The sequence below is a fragment of the Schistocerca piceifrons genome, chromosome X, assembly GCF_021461385.2.
Source record: "Schistocerca piceifrons isolate TAMUIC-IGC-003096 chromosome X, iqSchPice1.1, whole genome shotgun sequence".
NCBI classification, from domain to species: Eukaryota; Metazoa; Arthropoda; class Insecta; order Orthoptera; family Acrididae; genus Schistocerca; species Schistocerca piceifrons.
The window spans coordinates 20,361,401-20,383,671 of NC_060149.1; the positions used below are offsets into that span (position 1 = coordinate 20,361,401).

General features: G+C 42.1%; 1 protein-coding gene across 2 annotated transcripts in view; it reads left to right on the plus strand.

Moving 5' to 3' along the window:
* Nucleotides 1-22,271, plus strand: part of LOC124721452 (monocarboxylate transporter 3-like) — a 430,925-nt gene that overhangs the window by 393,109 nt on the left and 15,545 nt on the right. For both annotated transcript variants that reach the window (XM_047246436.1, XM_047246437.1), the window contains exons 5-7: nucleotides 6,459-7,166; nucleotides 10,731-10,959; nucleotides 21,100-21,266. In XM_047246436.1, the coding sequence (XP_047102392.1) occupies nucleotides 6,459-7,166; nucleotides 10,731-10,959; nucleotides 21,100-21,266 (1,104 nt within the window). The remainder of the gene's footprint in view (nucleotides 1-6,458; nucleotides 7,167-10,730; nucleotides 10,960-21,099; nucleotides 21,267-22,271) is intronic.

Here is a 22,271-nt window from a genome sequence, read left to right on the forward strand (position 1 = left end):
GAACACCGGTTGTCTCAAAGCAAGGCAGTTGTTTTACTGAGGCTGCATTTCTTTAATTTCCCGCGGCGTACGGAACGCTGGTATGATATCATATGTATCTAGTATATGTCCTGTATTAGTTGAGCTTGCACCAAGGAACAGTCCGCAGCTCGTGGTCGTGCGGTAGCGTTCTCGCTTCCCACGTCCGGGTTCCCGGGTTCGATTCCCGGCGGGGTTAGGGATTTTCTCTGCCTCGTGATGACTGGGTGTTGTGTGATGTCCTTAGGTTAGTTAGGTTTAAGTAATTCAAGGGGGCTGATGACCATAGATGTTAAGTCCCATAGTGTTCAGAGCCATTTGAACAAACGAACAGAAGGCATTCCGGTGGCTTAGCTTTAACCCTTAGTTGAAAAGGTTTGAACCTTTTTTCCGGTGAATGCAGGTCAAATTTAGTGCTGTTTGTTTAGGTTTTTTTGTGAGTACGAGCTTCAAATGTTTTAGTTCGGATTACAAGTTATTGTGATCTGAAATGGTTTGGTCTATGTGTAATGAAGTGCTCTGAACGGAATTCCTCTGGGTAGGCTGATGGAAACTTCGTCTTTTTAATAAATAGTAGTATGTGTTGACTTTCTGTATACGAGAGTATGGTCCAGTGACCCGTTCATCTTTCTTTCAACATCAGATCTCCTTTATAGATGCAAAGATCTTATCTCATGTTTCGTCTTAATGGGATTCCAATAAAAGAAGCAGTAGGAATTCGGATGTACACTAGTAAATTCTAAGAAGTAGTGGCTATAATCTTGCCGCATTTCAGCATCCAAGTCTCGCAGTAGGTGATTTCACTCCACCAATACAAGCCACACCACTTCTCACTACTAATCAAGTTAAATATATCGGTTGCTGCAGTTACTCATTTTCTGACGAAGGAGATGGTGAATACCTTCGATCTTCGAAACCTCGAGTATCAAGTCTAAATGGTGCGGCTCGAACACAGAGAACATTTTATGCACATTACACTGAACACTGAGGAAAAAAAATTGTACACAACACATTTGACACCATGACACAGAAAGTGGAGGAATCCTAACTCAACATTTCATCGTGTTGCAGGAACACTGAAGAGAATAATTAATGAAGTTCGATTTCGGACTAGTTATTAAGCGGCTGGACTAGGTGGCGCTACGTTTCTACGTATGTCAGTATATAGAAAAGGTTTAATTCTCAGTCGGTCCCAGCATCCTTTCCTAGCACATAACGTTAAGTTTCTCCTTTGTCAAGGCTTGCGTCGTACAGATGTAGTCATGGAAAGTGCCAAGTTTCACGATGAGTTGTAATGCACGTTATAATAATTCGATGAGTGCACCTAGTGAAAGACAAGACAATAACCGACTCCAAGAGAACCAGTTTAATAAAATACTGTGATGTTCGAGCAAGCTTTCGGACTGAAGACAGTTTTACAGCTACGTCTGTGCTCCACAAGATTACTTATGGTATGTATTGGAGGGTACATCTGATAACATTATCATTTCCCCTTTCCCTGGACCATTCACCAACAGTACGCGGGAAGAAATACTGTCGGTAAGCCTCCGTATGAGGTTTAATTTCTCATATTATTCATTACGCATGAAATAATGTCTTACCTGACTCTTCTTGGAACGGGTGCTCTCGGAATTTTTACAGCATACATCTTCGTGTTGCTCAACACCTCTCTTAGAGCGTCAAGCCACTGGAGTTCAGTGAGCATCTCCGTAATGCTCTTGTGCTTACTAAAGGAACCCGTGACAAAACGCCTGCTCTTTTTTGGAACCTCTCTATCTCTTTAATTATTTCTACCTGGCAAGTGTCCCTAACTACCGATCAGTATTCAGGAAATGGTCGAATGAGTGTTTAATAAGCTACTTCTTTCGAGTACGTATTACATGTCTTTAGTATTCTTCCACCTTATCTCTTTCTGGCCTCTGCTGCACCCATGTAGACATTCCACTTTAGGCCGTTACGGACTTTAAGTCATCGATATTTTACGGCAGTTATTGGCCTCATTGATTTATTGCTAATAGTGAAGTCAAACGAAAATGAATGAGTATCTCCGCCAGTTTACATACAGCACGTGACATATGTTTGCCTTGATGGTCAACTGTTGGTCCCTGCACCAGTTGACGATGCTCCACAGGCCTTCCTGCATTTAGCTTCAGTCTACCGGCGTTACATTCTTCCTAAAGGCAACAGCATCGTCCGCGAATAGTCTCACGAACCCTCCGACACCATCCACTCGGTCATTTACATTGTCCAGTCATATTAATGTGTCCACCTGCCAAAGGCCTGAATAACCACCTTTTGCAGCGCGAGACGTGCAGGAAGAGAGTCACTGTGGCTTTGGCAGGCACCGACAGGGATGTGGAGCCATGACAACCCCACTGCCGTACAGCTGCGCTGGTTTTCTCCGTTCAGGATCCACGGTGCGAACAGCCCGACCGAGGTCGTCCCACAGATTCTCCACTGGGTTTCAATTCTGGGAGTTTGGTGGCCGTGGTACGGTAAACTCATCCTGGTGCTCTTCAAAGCACATACGTCTGTGCGATTGAGAATAAATCGCGATTCATCACCTGTCGCCGCTCTGTGGACGTTCATTTGCGTTACTGGCGTAGAAACTCCAGCCTTAGTCGCGGATGATCAGCAGTCATCACGGATACGGGAACCAGGCACCTGCAGCGACGTTCGCTAAACGATTGTTGAGACACTGTTGGCAGCCCCTTGGTTCGTTTGGGCGGTCAGTTGCTCAGCAGTTGCACGTCTTTTCGCCCTTACACATCTCCGCAGCCGTCGTTCACTCCTCTCATCTATAGCCCACGGCGCATCACAGTTGCCTCGGTGCCGGTTTTGGATATCGTCAGTTTGCCATGAACGGTGTATTATAAGCACGGAGGCATGCGAACAGATCACAAACTTAACCGTTTCGGAACTGCTTCCACCCTCTGACCGAAAGCCAACGATCATGACCTTTTGGATGCGAGATAAATCGCTCCGTTCCCGTATTACGACAACCCCCCCCCCCCCGCCCCCCGACATGCTTTATAAGCCCTCCAAAGCTAATGGTGCTACCTGTCGTCTATGAGTGGCTATTGCACGTTGCCGTCGATTGTAGGGATGGTCAGAGTAACGTGACTGGATCATGTACAGCGTAAACAGTAATAGACCTATAACCCTCCATACCCAAAGCTACCTTTACATCTGTCATGTTCCATTAAAAAACGTGTGTTGAGAAGCATTGTGCTAAGAAGTCCTCCGTCCAGTCACAGATTGGTCAGAAAGTCGGACAGCTCGTAATTAGTTTGCGGTACTGTATTGATTGCCTTCCGGAAGTCAAGGAATACGGCATTAACGGGGGCGGCTTTGTCTGAAAAGCAAAACAAAGGCCCCGTTTTCGTCCTGATGAGACCATCGTCGCCGACCGCCGTGTCGTCCTCTGCCAATGGCATCGTTGAATGCGGTATTGAGGGCGCACCTCTCTCCCGTCGGTTGTCGGCTTTCCTGACTTTGGAGCCACTGCTTCTCACTCAAATAACTCCTCACCTGGCATCACGAGGCTGAGTCCTCCAACGTTTGAAACGCCCTGGCATTAGCGGGAACCGAACCCGGGTCCTTCGTTTAGCAGCCAGACACACGGAGCTACGGAGGCGGACTCGCTTCTGTCTGAGGCGCTGCAGATCTAATGGATGAACACAGCGAGCAGCTTATCACACGATCTCTGCTCGCTGAATTCATTTTGACTGTTGTAGAGGAGAATTTTCGCTCTAACAAGTAAGCATAAATGTTGTTCCACAACTCTACAATAGGTTGACGTCAGTGATACACGTTCATCTGCCCGACGACTCTTTCTGAAAACAGGAATGACCTGTGCTCTTTTCCAATCGCTCGGTAGCCTTCTTTGCTCCAGTGACCTACGATAAACTGCTGCTAAGAAGCGGAACAGGTTCATTCGCATAATCTGTGTTCACAAGCACGAGTATCTCATCAGGCCCTTATGCCTCTCCATTGTAGACCGATTTTATTATTAAAAACATGTTTTACTACCTAAGGACTAAACTGTGTTTTATTGTTTATACGCCAGATATGTTTCGGACCCGCCTAGATAGCAGCTCGCGTTAGAAGCCGCTCCCGCAATTCGCGGAGGCGCTCTGGCCCCTGATCGAATCCAACCGGCAGGTTAACGGCGAGGACCGTTCAGGCCGACAGGATGTCGGTTTTAGGGGTTTCCTTGTCCCGCCTGAGTTATGCGATTCGCAAACTTTTCGAAAACGTTCTCGGACTTTCACATGGGATGACACTAAATGAAGACATTTTTGGGCGCTGGGGCGAAAAGAAGGGAGGGGTGGTGGCAGGAAGGGCATCTGGTCACGCTCTGCCACAAACTTTTTATGCGTTAGTATAGTTTCATCACCCTCTTCCCATAAGGGCTGCCGGCAGTGCAATATCCCGCTCTGTAGCCAAAAGCCTTTACGGTTTAAATGAAGACATTGCAAACAAAATTATAGGATATAATATAAAACTATTTTAAAATTTGTAACAAGATGATTGAATGACGCCATTTACATAAAGTAAAATGTTAGTTTTCATCGTTTTTCTTTTGTTTTAAACCATTTTGAAAATAACGATGATGGCCTTTAAAACGGAGAACTTTTTCATTAAAAACCTGAAAGACTTGCACAGGCGAAAAATGTTTTCGGGAAGAGGAAAACCGTTACGTGTTCTGTAGGGGAGAGAAATGTGGGTGTAAATACACAGGCCGTTGGTTGGTAACTATGGAAATGAAGCTAGGTGTTTGGGCAGATAGTGAGAAGACGGAAGGGGAGGACGAGTTTGGTAGATAGGCATGACCGTGGGGAAGGGCTACAGTTGGTGCGATGGATTTCATTGTCTGAGAGAGGGGGTCGGTTGAAGCTACGTTGGGAGAGGATATGGCGTGTGTGGTGTATCAACGGTAGGGTGTGTTTGCAAAGGCGCGGCAGCAGAAAGCGATGTGTGGTGGCCTTCATAACGAGTTTAGCACAACCATCGCAGTACGGCGCAATCGTCCCATTTGTGAAGTCCATATGTAAAACGTAAAAATATACAATCCATATGCCAGTCTTGTCACTGTGCCAGCGTACATAGCACATGAAAACACACAGAAGTGACGGAAGCCATAGGACACTTCCTAATATCGTATCGGACCTCTATCTGCCCAGCGTAGTGTACCTACACGGCGTGCCGTGCACTCAACAACTCGTTGGAAGTTCGCTGCAGAAATGTTGAGCCATGCAGCCTTTATAGTCGTCCATAATGGCGAAAGTGTTGCCGATACCGGATTCTGTGCACGTACTCACCTCTCGATTATTTCCCATAAATGTTCGGTGGGATTCGTGTCGGGTAATCTGGGTGGCCAAATCATTCGCTCAAATTGTCCAGAATGTTCTCCAAAGCAATTGTGAAGAGCTGTGGCTCGGTGACATGGAACACTGTCATCCATAAAAATGAAGCCCACGAATGGCTGCAAATGGTCTCCAAGTTGCCGGAGATAGACATTTACAGTCAGTGGTGCGTTCCATTCTGTTCCATGGAAACACAGCCCACACCATTATGGAGCCACCACCAAGTTGTGCAGTGCCTTGCCGACAACTTGTGTCCGTGGCTTCGTGGGGTCTAGACCACATTCAGTGCCCACCATCGGCTCATTTCACCAGGCCGCAGTTTTACACTCATCTCGGGTCCAACCGATACGGTCACGAGCTCAGGAGAGCCGCTGCAACTGGTGTTATGCTGTTAGCAAAGGCACTCGCGTCGGTCGTGTGCTGACACAGCCCATTAACACCAAATTTCGCCTCACTGTCCTAAAGGATACGTTCGTCGTACGTCCAATATTTATTTCTGTGGTTGTTTCACGTAGTGTTGCTTGTCTGTTAGCACTGACAACTCTACGCAAACGCCGCTGCTCTTGGTCGTTAAGTGAAGGCCGTCGGCCATTTCATTGTCCGTGGTGAGAGGTAATGACTCAAATTTCGTATTCTCGGCACACTCATGACACTGTGAAGCCCGAAATATCGAATTCCCTAACGATTTCCGAAATGGAATGTCCCACGCGTCTAGCTCCAACTACCATTCAGCATCCACAGTCTGTTAATTCCCGGCTGGCCGGTGTGGCCGAGCGGTTCTAGGCGCTTCAGTCTGGAACCGCGCGACCGCTACAGTCGCAGGTTCGAATCCTCCCTCGGGCACGGATGTGTGTGATGTCCTTAGGTTAGTTAGATTTAAGTAGTTCTAAGTTATAGGGGATTGATGAGCACAGATGTTAAGTCCAACAGTGCTCAGAGGCATTTGAACCTTTTTTTTTTTTTTTTTTTTGCTAGGTACGGTGTCAACAAAACATTGGCTTTTAGTCTAGTCTTAAGCCACAATATACAAATAGGGACCTCGTACCCGTAACGGACACTTCTCGATCGCAGGTGTTCGGTGCTATGATGAGGCCTCTGGAATACCAGAAGGTGCCGAGCTGCAAGCCGCTGCTGCAGCGGATGGCCGAAGAGAAGCGCTTCCAGATGGAGCGCGGCTCGATCGGCGGCTCGTACTTCATGGTGATGCTGCCGGACGGCACGATGGAGCGCCGCCTCAAGATGCCCATCAACATCGACCCCGGCGTGCACTCCAGCTTCAACCTGGACCAGCTGGCGGCGGCGGCGGGCGGCGGCGTGGTGACGGGCGGCGCGACGCCGCTGACGCCGGTGCCCACGGTGCCGACGCTGCCCACCATCTCGGAGGTGAAGGCGCCCGAGCAGAGCGGCTCGAGCGGCGCGTCGAGCGCGGGCAGCGGCGAGCTGCGGCGCCGCCAGGCCGACGAGGCGTCGCCCGACCGCGACCAGAAGGCGGTGCGCGACGACGCGCGGCCCGCCATCCCGCGCAACGCGTCGCAGCCCGCCTTCACCACGCACGTCCAGGGGCTGCCCAAAAACGGCTCCGTGCCCTTCTTCGACCGCATCCGCAAGACGAGCGCCGGCGAGCGGTACAGGCCCACCCTGGGCGCCATCAAGGTCTCCAGAGGAAACGTCAGCTCCAACGGGGACATACGAAAGTCTTTACATCTCCGCCTCTCCAACTCGTCCGTCGTGGCTGGCTCTCGCAACAACAACTGCGAGGAAATGTGGTCTAAGACGGACGTAAGTAAATCGTAATTTTATTACCTATATATTTTAGTCGCTGATTTGTACGTATTGCGTGCACTCTATAAGCAACTCCAGTTGTCGTTACAGTTCATTAGTGTTTAAATAATTTTCTGTATAGCTCCGAAACCAAAAACACATTGTGGTATGTAACTACTTAAAAAGAAGAAAAAGAAATTGCGAAACTGACGTAATATAAAGAAAGAAAAAAGATAGATGGAAGGAAAGAAGAAGACTGAAAAGAGAAAGTTACTATCTGCCTACATACAATCTTTAAAAGTAATCAAAACACGAATGCAGTAATGATAAGGAAAAGAAAATTAGTAACATAATGCTAGGCATACGTTCTGTTGTCGCTTTATCTGCACTCGGTGGAAGGAAATCCACCGATCGCAGTCCGTGACTAGGTATCTGGAGCAATGCAGCGTCTCTGTCACTCAGTGTCAGACTCGGAAAATGTGGCCTCCTTCACTCCGTGATCTTCATGTTTCTGACACGTATTGTGTCATCCACCAGATGTAACTGAGGTTCTCTTCTCTGTCCGACACCGCAGATCCAGTTGACGTCACATACTGTCTACCATTCGTGTCCTGGGGTCCACAACGGGCCAAGCTAAATAGTGAGGAGTAATTTTTTGGACAGGGGTCAGGTCAGGTGTGTAATTATCGAATTGGAGTCGGGTTGACTACCCATAGTATTCGTAATTTACTGGTAAATTAATTTTGTTTCAGGACTTACACAAAAACGTGTTCTGTAGAATCTTCAGCGATTATCACACACACTCGTTATTCTTTTTCTTGAGTCTTTGCCCCACATCAGCACAGGGTCAGCACGGTTATGTACGCATGTGACACAGTTAATTTTAGGAGTGGCCAGATGCTCTTCCTGCCACCACCCCCTTAACACCTTGGTCGAAATATATATACTCCAACAGTATGCATGCAGTGTTATTCGTGTTGAAGTGAGCAAAAGTTTTCTAAATGATTACAAAGCGTTTAACTAAGGCAGGACTTGGGTACCAGCCTGGTATTCATATAGGTGGATGTGGTAAGCTACCTAAAAACCACACCCAGACTGGGCGGCGCACCACCCACTCATCATTAATCTGCCGGGCAGATTTGATCTGGGTCCGGGACATCTCCCCATCCTGGAGTCGTGTTTTAAGACATACGACTATCTGGATGGATATCACACACACTCACGCAACACTAAAAACCGTTTAGCAAGCAGTAAGAGAAACAAAAGATAAATTTGGAGTAGGAATTAAAGTCAAAGGAGGAGAAATAGAAACTTTGAGGTTTGCTGATGACATTGTACGTCCGTCAGAGACAGCAAAGGACCTGGAAGAGCAGCTGAACGGAATGGACAGTGTCTTGAAAGGAGAATATAAGATGAACATCAACAAAAGCAAAACGAGGATAATGGAATGTAGTCAAATTAAGTCGGGTGATGCCGAGGGAATTAGATTAGGAAATGAGACACTTAAAGTAGTAAAGGAGTTTTACTATTTGGGGAGCAAAATAACTGATGATGGTCGAAGTAGAGAGGATATCAACTGTAGACTGGCAATGGCAAGGAAAGCGTTTCTGAAGAAGAGAAATTTGTTAACATCGAGTATAGATTTAAGTGTCAGGTAGTCTTTTCTGAAAGTATTTGTATGGCGTGTAGCCTTGTATGGAAGTGAAACATGGATGAAACACAGTGTAGACAAGAAGAGAATAGAAACCTTAGAAATGTGGTGCTACAGTAGAATTCTGAAGATTACATGGGTATATGACGTAACTAATGAGGAGGTACTGAACAGAATTGGGGAGAAAAGAAATTTGTCACACAATCTGACTAGAAGAAGGGATTGGTTGCAGGACATATTCTGGGACATCAAGGCCAATGTAATAATGGAGGGAAGTGTGTGTGCAGGAGGGGGGATAAAAATCGTAGAGGGTGACCAAGAGATGAATACAGTAAGCAGATTCAGAACGATGTAGGCTGCAGCTGTTACTCATACATGTGGAGGCTTGCACAGGGTAGAGTAACATGGAGAGCTGACCAGATCAGTCTTCAGACTTAAGACAACAACAAATACTGTCATTTAAATTTAAAATTAGGAAAAATATTCACAGAATATCGGCTTTCTGGGCTTTAATACTCGTAAATTCCTTGAAAATGGTACTATTGTCAATTCAGCTCCAAGCGTGGCCTAATTACACATCTGAGCCAAGTGTCCAGAATCCTGTTAACCATATGAAACAAATCTGTCGCTCATGTTTACCTGAAAAATAAAATTAGTGACATAGTAGCTTTGAGAACAAATTAATGATTGACTCAATGGCAGATAATCCGCTCAGCCTTCAGTGTCCCCTGGAGCTGATGCCAGGGTGCGGGCTATCGTTTGCAGCTCTCGTAAGCCTGCCTTTGTGTATGTCAAGTTAAAACTCGAGACCCAGACCAAAATTTCATTACTCTGGTCTTTCAAGTATACAGGTATAATCAATGAACAGACACAACACAGTTACAATTGATAATTTGTGCCAAATTAAAACTCAAATCAGATTTTCTGTTTCTCACTCTCAGTCACCTAACCATTAGTCTATTTTTTTCTGGCAGTGTTTTATTGTGCTGTAATATAATGTGCTAGTCTGTTGAACAAATATTGATACAAAGCTTACCATCATCCTTCAAATATTTTACATTAAATAGATAAAATAAGTGATGATATAAGTGTACAATTTTGCGTCCAGAAGGGAACAGATTTTTTTGAAAAAACAAAATAAATTAATTTTAAGTTCTTGTTGCACAACATTTTGACTACGCTATGTTGGTGCACTATTTCAACGAGTTTTAGATACAAGTTTGGGAAATTAAACAGTAGAAGTGCAACAACTAACAGAGAATATATGTTATTAAAGTTATCTGTACTACAAGAAATGAACAAGTGTTATTTATGTTGATGACATGAGTGGCTTGTTCAGAATTGTTGTAGATAATAGTGATTTGTCCATATTTTCACAGTGTGAACATACTTCCAGGCCTGTCTCAAACTTTTTTTCTCACTGATGCTCCCATCTATGATTTCTGAACACTATTGCCAGAGGTCCTTCCACAGGGTATGTGGGAATCTTTGTTCTAATCCCAGCCTGGCTCAAATTTTCTGTTGTTGCTACATGTTCATTGTAACACAAGTTCAGTACACTGATATCACTTTATGTCAATGCATCTTTATTCATTGTACTCATTCAGTCAATTCATTTCATTTCAGTGCATTTAATTCATTGCATTTCATAATCAGATCTAGTGGAGAAAATTCAATATCTGAATTGTAAATAAAATTTTTATTGAAAATTTTCTGTAGATTTCCATACTACTCATTTGTCTTTATGGTGCTTTTAGCTTTATAGTATTGGTAAAATCACTAAAGGAAATATTTTGAAAATAATATTTTGATTGGGAAATATGAATGAACGTAGGGTAAAAATAAGATAAAAATACTGTTCTTTCCCAGTATAAAACAGATCTTGCAATTGGTAAAATGTTCTTTGTCTCAAACTTCCATTTCGTTTTCAGATAGGAGAAAATGAGAGCATATGCTTTACAACATCGAAATCAAGCATTCCCCGAGAAAAACGTGAAATAGTGAGGCCACTGTCTCGAAAGGATATATTCTACTCAGGTTCTGTAATAAATCTTCCTGAATACAAGAGTCAGAAATCATTAACAAGCTACAGGCAAAGCGTAATTTCACTGCCCAAATATCCTCAGGATCAAATAGACATCGAGGGAGAGGGAGGAGGAAGTAAGTATTGCTATTTTCTGTTTCTGTATCAATATATGTAAATCAGTCTTTCCTTCTCATCCTGTCCAGTAAGTCCCCCTGACCCAGGATTCTGGGTGATTTTTCTGAACTGTACCCCTTTCCCTTAACCTCTCCAGTCCTTTTCCCTCACCCCTCTTCCTACCCCTTGAACTCTTCTACCAGAACGCTTGTAAACATTAACTATTTTTGTGTATGTGTTCCCCTGACACTGTTTGGAGAGTAGATTTTTTATCTGTCCATTTACATTACATTATCAATAATTTATTATTTTTGTTGTTGTAATATATGTAAATTGTTTTTAATTTTGAGACTACCTGTTGGCATGCCACAAGTGGTACCGTAGGTACACTAAAAACTGTAGATCAGAATTGTTACTTAATACACTTATTTAAACTCACACTCACGAACAGCAACTATACACAAAGCAGAAACGTAACTTTAGAGATTTCTTAGATGATCATGTTTTAGTGAAGTTGGAAAGTTCAGTTACTTGTTTATCTTACTTGATATCAAACATCCAAAATAAAGCCTGAACTGTTGCAGCCATTGTGAAACTACTTCTTGACAACACTTCGCAGTTCTTTCACAAATTGCACACTTAAGCTCTTGGAATAAGAATCAAATGATGGTAAACCCGATACCTCATCTGTCAGAAAGTACACAGACTTACTTAGAGGCTTGGTAAGCTAGTAGAGGAACTAGGAATTTCTGTGTTAATTCACACTGATGGAAAAGAATTGCAACACCAAGAAGAAGTTGTGCAACATAAATAAGAGCTGGTAGGTGTGATTCTACATCTGACAGACAATGTCTGTGGCACTTGTAGTGCCACTGTGAGGACGCAAATCAGCTTTGCTTTAAATACACACTGTAACAGTCCTGAGCGTTAGTAACCTTTCACTTTGGATGTGGCTTCAGACAGCCACATGGCACTACTGAGAGGGAAGACCATTGAGTTTCACATATGGCTCTGGTGCATTGTACTGCATCTGCAGTGGCAATTCGAGTAGTAGTTAGCATCACAGTGTCACAGTGAACTGTTGAAAATTGGTTACTTCAAAAACACCTCTGAGCCGGATGCATGCATTCCACTGACCCCAAACTACCACCATTTGCGACTTCAGTGGTGTCAATTGGGAGCTCATTGGAGGGTGTAGTGAAGATCTGTTATGTTTTCTTATGAAAGGTGGTTCCGCTTCAGTGCTAGTAATGGCCATGTGTTGTTAGAAGGAGCCCAGCTGAGAGTCTGCAACCAACCTGTCCGATTGCTCAATACGAGTACATTGGACCTACACCTAGAGTTACAGTCTGGGATGTGATTTTTTTTATAACAGCAGGAGCACTCTCATGTTTATTCCGTTCCTCCTGACTGCAAATTTACGTGTCAGTCTGGTGATTTGACCTGTTGTGCTGCCATTCATTAACTGCATTCCAGGGAGCATTTTCTAACAGGATAACGTTTGCCTACATACTGGTGTTGTAACCCATCATGGTCTACAGAATGTCAACACGGACTGCTCGATCACCAGATCTGTCTCCAATTGAGTACATGTGGGACATCATTGGAGAACAACTCCAGCATCATCCATAACCAGCATTAAGTGTACATGTATTGACCGACCAAGTACAAGAGGCATGGATCTCCATCTCACAAACTGACATCCAGCACCCATAAAACACAATACATGCATATCTCCAGGCTTGCATTCAACATGCTGGTGGTTAAACTAGTTATTAATGTACCAGCATTTCGCATTTGCAATGGCTTACCTCACACTTACATTAACCTGAGATCTTGCAATGTTAGTCACTTAAATATGTTACCTAGACAAATGCGTTCCTGAAATTTCATTACTCTACATTAATTACTTTACGGTGTTTTGATTTTTTCCATCAGTGTATTAATGAAACTGAGTCTAATGGCAACCAAGAGAATTCATGAAATGATTTTCATTTACCTATCAGGTTCTTGAACAACCACACTTACTAACAGAAATCATTTATAGCAGCTTCTTTCCTTCTTTACGGAGTGGTGAACAAATTCATTGCCATAGAATATGAACCTTCTCCATAGTATTCTGAATTGCGAGTAGAGAAGTGACATAAGAATACAAACGTAAATGTGCATTTGGATTCATGGACTTTATTGAGGGATTAAAAAAAAGGAACAAGGGAATGGCAGTTTAATGTATTTTAAAGACTAAAACACCCAGTGAATCATTTATTTATTTGTTTAGTTCGGGCACTACTGTTCCCTTTAGAGCGTAAGAACTAGCAGATAAACTGTTGCAGAGTGGTGTATGTATGTGATCCACTGTTTTTAAGGAGACTGAGAATACTCAGGGAACAGTATGAGTTCATGACACAGACTTGGCTGCTGTTTTACGGTATACTAAATTTCACTTAGTAGTCTCCTTCTAGGAATAAAAGCTCTAACCATGAGAAACATTGTTACCATAGTGCTTACTTTATTTCTCTTCTAATGATTTTCAAACTGTGTTGGCAGACTACCAAATACATGGGAATAAAAGCTCTAACCATGAGAAACATTGTTACCATAGTGCTTACCTTATTTCTCTTCTAATAATTTTCAAGCTGTGTTGGCAGACTACCAAATACATATGTACCTACACTGTCATGTAATTATGAACACATAAGTACAAGAGAACTGCATATCAGCTGTACCTAATGAAAAAAAATTAAATAAATAATATGGGGAACATTCTATAGTGTAGGTAGTTGTGCTAAAAGTCATATATCCATAAGTTTTTGGAACAGTTTGTGTATTTTTTTGCCTGAAAATGTTTAATAACATGTACCTTATGGTTGATTCAATTTTTTACACATTCACCTTGCATATGTTTTTATTTGATTTTTCACATAAATAATTACACAAAATGAAAAGCCATCAGAGAGTGAATCAAAAAGAGATTGAGGAATTAAGAATCAAATTGAACATAGACAGGAAGGATTTGGTCTAAAGGAAAAGATAGCATATTCTGGAGGATAGTCATTAACTATTTTCAGCTGATTTTTATTTGCTTATTGTATTTTATTTACACAATGCTCGTACATGAGAGAAAGGATATGTTAGAACAAAGAAGCGATGGTGAAGCGCTATTAATATTGAAAACTGCATTTTTAACAACCAAGGGGAAATTTTGAAAAGTACATTTTGGAAGAATATAAAATATATTTGACTCATAATATGTATGATTTTATTTTATTAGAACTCAAATAACGTTTAAGTAGGAGCTGATATTATAATAGTAGCAGCTTTATTTCCCATTAAATCATATTTTACAATGATATTAGACATGTTAGTATTAGCAGATTTGTGTAAAATATGGAAATAGTTCTACAGATAAATGATAAACCAAAAATTAAAAAAGAGTGAATTTTAACAAATAAAAATTACTATTTTTGTACACACCAGAATTAATATTCAGTATAAAAAATGTATATGCCATCACACTGGCATTGTCAAAAATTACATGAAATATTTGTAAGCAGGCTGTAACACATAATAACAGAAACATAATTTGTTTCAACAAAGTACTGTTACACTGTCGACCATCAAGGTTACAGTATTGGGATGGGTAGATAATCTTACTTAATGTGCATACACTGTATGGTAGGAAAGAACACATGATTAAATTTGTAGGGGATGTGTGAGAGTATGTGCATATAGTTCAACTGAGCTGGGATGACAGATGTGGGATAATATACAACACTGTTTCGACTCTATACTAGAGTTCATCAATTTTTGTGACTGGTCAGTAGTGACATGCCAGTCTCTTGGCAACCCATGCTCAAATATTTATATTGTATCAGAGATCTGGAGAATATGCTTGTCAGGCTAACAGTTGAACACTCTATGTGTGGGAGTAACTCAAGACAGCATGGGCAACCTGCTGTCTTGAGCTATCTTATTGAAATGTGACATCACAGCAGATATAAATGATACACACCAGCCATAACATCTTAGAAATGTAACACGTGTGACCCAAATTACCCCCACAGATGGTCCTGTAGTGAACCTAATGACTTTCTTCATGCCAGGTACTGGGTCTATATGACAATGTTGAATACAGACAGACAACATTCATTCCCAGAGCTTCCACAAACATATACATCTATAGTAGTGCTGGAGGAGCTCATATGAAAATGCAATATCTGACACTCCCGTGTCTTGTGCTGTCATTCAGCACATCAGTGTCAGTTTGACTATCTCTAGTGCCAAGGCAAGCAAAACTGTCCCAATGGTTGCCATGTTGTTAATGTGTGGTGCTCCAGACATTGTCACACTGCCCGTGTGGTAGATACTTGTCTTGCTGCAGAAAGCCCATTTCCTGACTATAGTTATGCAACATGGCTCAATGAACCTACAAAGCTGAGCAAATGACATGTCTGATTAGATTTACTTTCATTCCAATTGATCCATAGTGAGGAGGTCCTCCAGTATGTGGAACATGTCAGAAAAACAACAATACATGACAAATATTTACAACTAAAACAAATAAGCTAATGTACCATTCCACAGGTCCCAAGTGGAATGATCACCATTTTTTAATGAACACTATATAAAAGAATCATTTTACCAATACTAATGCACTGAATTTAAAATAAAAAAGTTTTTTTATTTATTTATAAGGTAATAAACATGTAATACAACTAGTATAATACTTATTTATAATGAACACATTACTGCACTGAAATGGTGCAGAAGTCAGATTGTACTTACACACACACACACACACACACACACATATTTACAATGAACACATTACTGCATTGAAATTGTGCAGAAGTTATATTTTACTGAGAAATTCATCAATGGAGTAGAAGGAGTTGGCCACCAATAAATCCTTTAGGCTTCTCTTAAAGTGAATTTCATAGGTTGTTAAACTTTTTATGGCTGCTGGCAAGTTATTGAAAATGTGTGTTCCTGAATAATGCACACTTTTTTGTACAAGACTAAGTGACTTTAAATCCTTGTGAAGATTATTCTTATTTCTGGTATTGAGTCAATGAATTGAGCTGTTGGTTTGAAAAAGTTATCTATTTTTAATGACAAATTTCATTAAGGAATAAATATATTGGGAAGCAGTAGTTAGTATCCCTAGTTCCCTAAACCGGCTTCTGCAGGATGTTCTTGAGTTCACACCGCATATAACTCTTACTGCAGGTTTTTGTGCCTGGAAAACTTTGGCTTGGCTTGATGAATTACCCCAAAAAATAATCCCATATGACATTATGGAATGAAAGTAAGCATAGTATGCCAGCTTTTTCGTTTTTTTATCCCCTATGTCTGACAAAATTCGCATTGCAAGCAGAGATTTGTTAAGATGCTTCAGCAGTTCTGTGGTGTGCTCCTCCCAGTTGAATTTGTTATCAAGCTGTAATCCCAAGAATTTAACACTGTCCACTTGTTCTATCTTCTTGTCATCGTATGTTAGACATATACTCGTGGGACACCCCTTACAAGTTCTGAACTGCATGTAGTGTGTTTTTTCAAAGTTTAGTGACAAAGAATTGGCTAGGAACCAGTGATTAATGTCCACAAATATTTTATTAGCTGATATTTCTAAGACTACATTTGATTTGCTATGTATTGCAATGTTTGTATCATCGGCAGACAAAATGAACTTGGCATCTGGTAATGTTACTGATGAAAGGTCATTGATATACCCAAGAAAAAGTAAGGGCCCTAAAATGGAACCTTGTGGGACCCCACATGTAATTAGTTCCCAGTTGGATGGTGCCTGATAGCTTGATACATGTCCCTTTCCTAATAACACTCTTTGTTTCCTGCCAGAGATATAAGATTTGAACCATTTTGCAGCATTTCCTGTTACACTATAATATTCTAATTTACTTAAAAGGATATTGTGATTTACACAGTCAAATGCCTTTGACAGATCACAAAATATACCAGTTGCCTGCAATTTTTTGTCTACTGAATTAAGCACATTTTCACTGTAAGTGTAGATAGCCTTCTCAATATCAGAACCTTTTAGAAATCCAAACTGTGACTTTGACAGTATGTTATTTGAGATAAGATGGTTGTAAAGCTGACTGTACATTACTTTTTCTAAAATTTTGGAGAATGCTGGCAACAGTGAAATTGGACGGAAATTTGATGCTATTTCTTTATCTCCCTTCTTAAACAGTGGCTTAACTTCAGTATATTTCAACCATTGAGGAAGTATTCCACTGATAAATGACTGGTTACACAGATAGCTTAATATGTTACTTAGCTCAGAATCACATTCTTTAATTAATAATTTCATCATACCCACTAGATGTTTTTGATTTTAAAGATTTTATGATGGACGTTATTTCTGTTGGGGTAGTGAGGGTCAAATTCATATTATGTAAGTTGCTTGAAATGTCTGGTCTGAGGTATTCCATAGCAGCATCTACCAAACCTGACAACCCCATTTTTTCAGTAACAGTTATAAAATGTTTGTTAAAGAGTTCTGCAACACTATACACATCTGTCACCGATGTATCATTTACTCTTAATGCTATTTGTTCCTCTTCATGTCTGGTTCTACAGGTCTCCTCCTTCACTATATCCCACATTGTCTTTATTTTGTTATCTTATATGACTATCTTTTCCTTGTAATATATTTGCTTTGACGTCCGTATTACAGTCTTTAATATTTTGCAGTATTTCTTGTAATGTGCTATAGCATCAACATCAGGACTGTTTCAGATTGACAGATAGAGTTTTCTTTTTGTTTTACAAGATACCCCTACTCCTTGAGTAATCCATAGCTTCTTTGTAGACTTTGCTCTAACCTTGGTAAGTTTTGGGGGAAAACAGTGTTCAAATAAGGTAAGCACTTTAGTAGCAAAAGTGTTATATTTTTCATTCAAGCCATGAGCACTGTAAACATCAGTCCAGTGAATGTCTCTGAGGAGTGTCCTAAAATAATCAATTTTTGGCTTATTGATTACCCTCTTGAGCTCAGATGTAACAGATTTTATATCCTGTTCAGTATTAACATTTAACAGAAGGAACTGCATGTCATGGTCTGAGAGGCCATTGACTATTGGTTTTGCAGCATACTGCTGCGAGGGCCCGGACTGGGGGCGGGAGGTGGATGGTGTCTGCAAATGGAGCAGGGTCCGCGGCTGTCGCCCATGGAGGAGCTCTGCCAGACTGCATCCATCAATTGCGATAGGTGCTCAGAAACAGGGTGAGGGCTGACATGGTTCGAAACGTGTTGACCGCCTTCGTCATCTGGTGTTTAAAAGTGCAGACAAGCTTCTCCGCCGTGCCATTGGACGAATGGTGGAAAGGGGGACTACAGATATGTTTGATACCATTGGCCAGACAGAAGTCATGGAAGGAGGATGCCGTGAATTGGGGACCATTATGGAGACCAATGTGTGTGGCAGACCCTCATTGGCGAGAACGTGAGTGTAGCCTCTGTGGTGGTGGATGCCATGCAGGCAACATATGGGTATGTGGAGTAGGCATCAACGACGAGTAACCACATGGACCCCAAAAACAGGCCTGCAAAATCGATACGGATGCAATCCCAGGGCTTGCGAGGCACAGGCCAGGGTGTAAACGACTGAGGGGGGCTTGCCTGGTGACGCGCACAGACAGTGCACCCATGGACCTGGTGCTCAATATCGCCATCGATGCCAGGCCAATACACGTGCCGGCGAACCAAAACTTTCATACAGGACATACCCCAGTGCCCACGGTGTAACAAAATAAGCACTCAAAGCTGCAATTCCGGAGGGATGACCACCCAATGGGCATCCGACTCTGTGGCCAACAGAAGGACATCATCGACAGTGGAGAGCCTGTGGGACAGGTGGTGCCAGTGGCTGAAATCGGACAGCATCCAATGAGTAACATAGGAGGGCCACCCATGGAACACATAGTTGAGAACCCGCCGCAAGACAGGGTCATGGCGGGTAGCTGCAGCAATGTGAGCAGCCATAAGAGGTAGACCATCCAGTGCATCCCAGCGGGCGGAGTCAATGTGAACACAGAGGACCTCCTGTTGGTCAAAGACTGGATCGGGGCCTGCTGGGAGACATGACAAAGCATCTGCATTAGCATGGTGAGTAGTGAGCTTATACCGGATTGTGTAAGCGTAATTACATAAAAGCAATGCCCAGCACTGGAGACATTGAGCCGTCTGCTCTGGAAGGTCATAGTGGGGTCCGAAAAGTGTAACCAATGGTTTAAGGTCCATCAGCAGGGTGAACTTTGCCCCAAAGAGATAGGTGTGAAATTTTTGGACAGCGAACACGATCACCAGGGCCTCCTTTTCAGTCTGGCAGTGGTTCCGTTGTGCTGGGGTCAACGTCTAAGAGGCTTAAGCGATGGGCTGTTCAGAGCCATTGGCATCCCGGTGTGAAAGGATGGCCCCAATGCTGTATGCCAATGCATCAGCCACCACAACCAAGGGGCGGTCTGGAGAGAAGGGAGTAAGGCAAGGGGCGGAGTTCAGAATCGCCTTTAAATGGAGAAAAACCTGATCACAGTCAGGAGTCCAATCAAAAGGTACCCCTTTGCAATGCAAGTGATTGAGAGGCTGAGCAACGGAGGCAGCCTGGGGCAAGAAATTTAAGTAATAAATAACCTTGCCCAAAAACACCTGGAGTTCAGATAAGTCCTTGGGACAAGGAAGGGCCTCAATAGCCGCGACATTATGACCCAAAGGGCAGATTCCATCTTTGCTAAACCAGTGGCCTAAGTATTCCACTTCCGGTTGAAAAAAAAAAACACATGTCCAGCTGACAGCATAAACCAGCAGACTGCAGAGCGTGAAATAAGGCGCTGAGGTTTTGCAAATGTTCCTGGTGGGAATGCCCAGTGACCAAGATGTCATCCAGATAATTCACACAGGTGAGGATAGGCTGTGTAAGCCGCTCCAGGAATCGCTGGAAAATGGCCGGCGCTGAAGAGACACCAAAGGGAAGGTGCTTGTACTTATACAATCCGAAAGGCATGTCGGTAACCATGACATTCTGAGATTCAGCATCCAGCATTGACTGTAGTGCCGAAGTCCCCACACAGCCAAAGGGACCCATTGGGTTTCCGTATGAACACCATTGGCATCGCCCAGACACTGTAAGTTACGGGCTCCAGAACGCCAGCTGCCTGGAGCCGATCAAGTTCCTGCTTGATTGCCAACCATAAGGCCACCGGAAGGGGCCGGGCCTGGAAAAAGCGAGGCTGCACATCCGGCCGTAGAGTGATGTATGCCTGAAAGCTGGAAGCACATCTGAGATTCATTGCAAACAATGACGCAAAAGTGGAGCACAGATCATCCAAGTCCTGAAAAGGAACAGCCATGGAAACAACCTTAACTTGGTCGGAAATTGAAAAGCCAAACAGTTGAAATGCATCCAGGCTAAAAATATTCGAAGCCAACAGATGATTTCCTTTTAGATAGGAAGTGAATGTGGACATAGAAATTTAAATAAACTACTCTATATTTCTTTCTCCAAGTGATAGATGAAACTGAACGTTTCGTCAATACAGTTTCTGGTTATTGCACCTATTGGAAACCAAGATCAGACCATATACCTCAGAATTATTCCCTCGTTGGTCATTCTGTTGTCTTACTTTTGAAGCATTTGTATGTATCTCACCTCTTTCCAGACCTCAGTGACTTATCTCCATAGAATCACAGGAACCTAATTTTTATGTGTGTTCCACTGATTGATTGTTGGACAGTGTGATTCATCCTACTACTTACTTATTAATACTGATTTTCATGAGGCATTATCCTTAACCCTAATTAATTTATAACTTTGAAATTTATTGAAATTATTACAGTATTGTGAAAACAAGTGTAAGAAAAAGGGATCATTTCATGTTAACTATCATACATGCTGTTTCATTCGTTTTCATCCTTAGATCAACTTCATAGGGTCTATGTAATCACATGCCATAGCCAGGAGTCTTTGCAGCATTCTTTTGCTACGTTAAATGCACTGTATTTAATCCAAAGAGAGATAAGTCAATTAAAAATACAACTATTACCATATAGTTTCTAATTGTTGAATCACACCTTGAGGTGCAAATAATGAAATATGAAGGTATTGCTTTCTAAACACTACTTCTCTCTTTTTTTGCAGCATGCTCACAGTGTTGTCCTGAATCATTTAGATCAATTTTGGGGACGATGATGGACATGTCTTTGCTCAAAGATCCCGTGTTTATGCTCATTAGCGTCAGCAATTTGTTTGGCATGATGGGACTGTATGTACCATTTGTGTACCTGGTTGATGCTGCAATTCTTGATGTAAGAACATCTTTTTATTATTATCTTTATTACCTAGTTTAATCATTTAAAAGTCATGACTGGACAGACTGTAACATTCTTACAACCCTTTAATACACATAATTAGGAATATACATACAATAAAACAGAAATACATAAATGAAATGTATTAGGTTCTTGTGTAGCTTAATAACTGGAAAGACAGGTATTTAATGGTTCACTTTCTTTATGATCTACCAAATTCAATGATAAGAATTTCTTTTAAAAATAACCAAGATGTGTATCAGTGTGGTTACATTTCCATATAAAATAAAGTATCAGAAGTGAAGTCTGTGTTTATTAGGTATGTTAATATTGTATTAATCTGAATGCTCATGGGCTGAGCATGATCTAGGTAACTGTAGACAGTTATGAAAAGAAATTAAGTTTGACGTAAGTTTTGTCTGAAGTTTTTCATGAAACTTGGGTGTAATGTGGTGGCACAAAACTTTACAACAGTCACAGACATCTTGTTCATTTCACTAGCAATATTCTGACAGACACTATATAATATTCTATATTAATTGGCCAAAAGTCATGCAAAGGCAAAAAGACTTGAGTCAGTGGTGAGCTATTAAGCTTTTTATGTGTGTTTTCATGTATATTTAATTTGTTTGGTTTTGAATGGGCAGTGGCAATTGGTTGCAGCTTTGTCAGGCTCTAGCATCCATTGGTGACACACCAAGAGAGTATAAAGTTACATATTTAGCTTTCTCTATAGTGTAGCTTTACTAGTACTAGAATGGATAAAGTGTTTGCATACTGAGTGCAGATGCAGGAGGAGGTGGCTGCAGTTTATGAACAACTTTGGCCATTGTCAGCCACTTGCAGGGTGCTGCCTCAGGATGTGGAGGTAGTGGAGAATCTGGTCCATCACATGGGATACCTCAGGTGTTGCTTCTTTCACCCGAGCGCTCTAGGCACTGAGAATTATACCCAGTGTGGGGAATCTACCTGAACTGTAGGGGGACCAGCAAGTTGTAACAT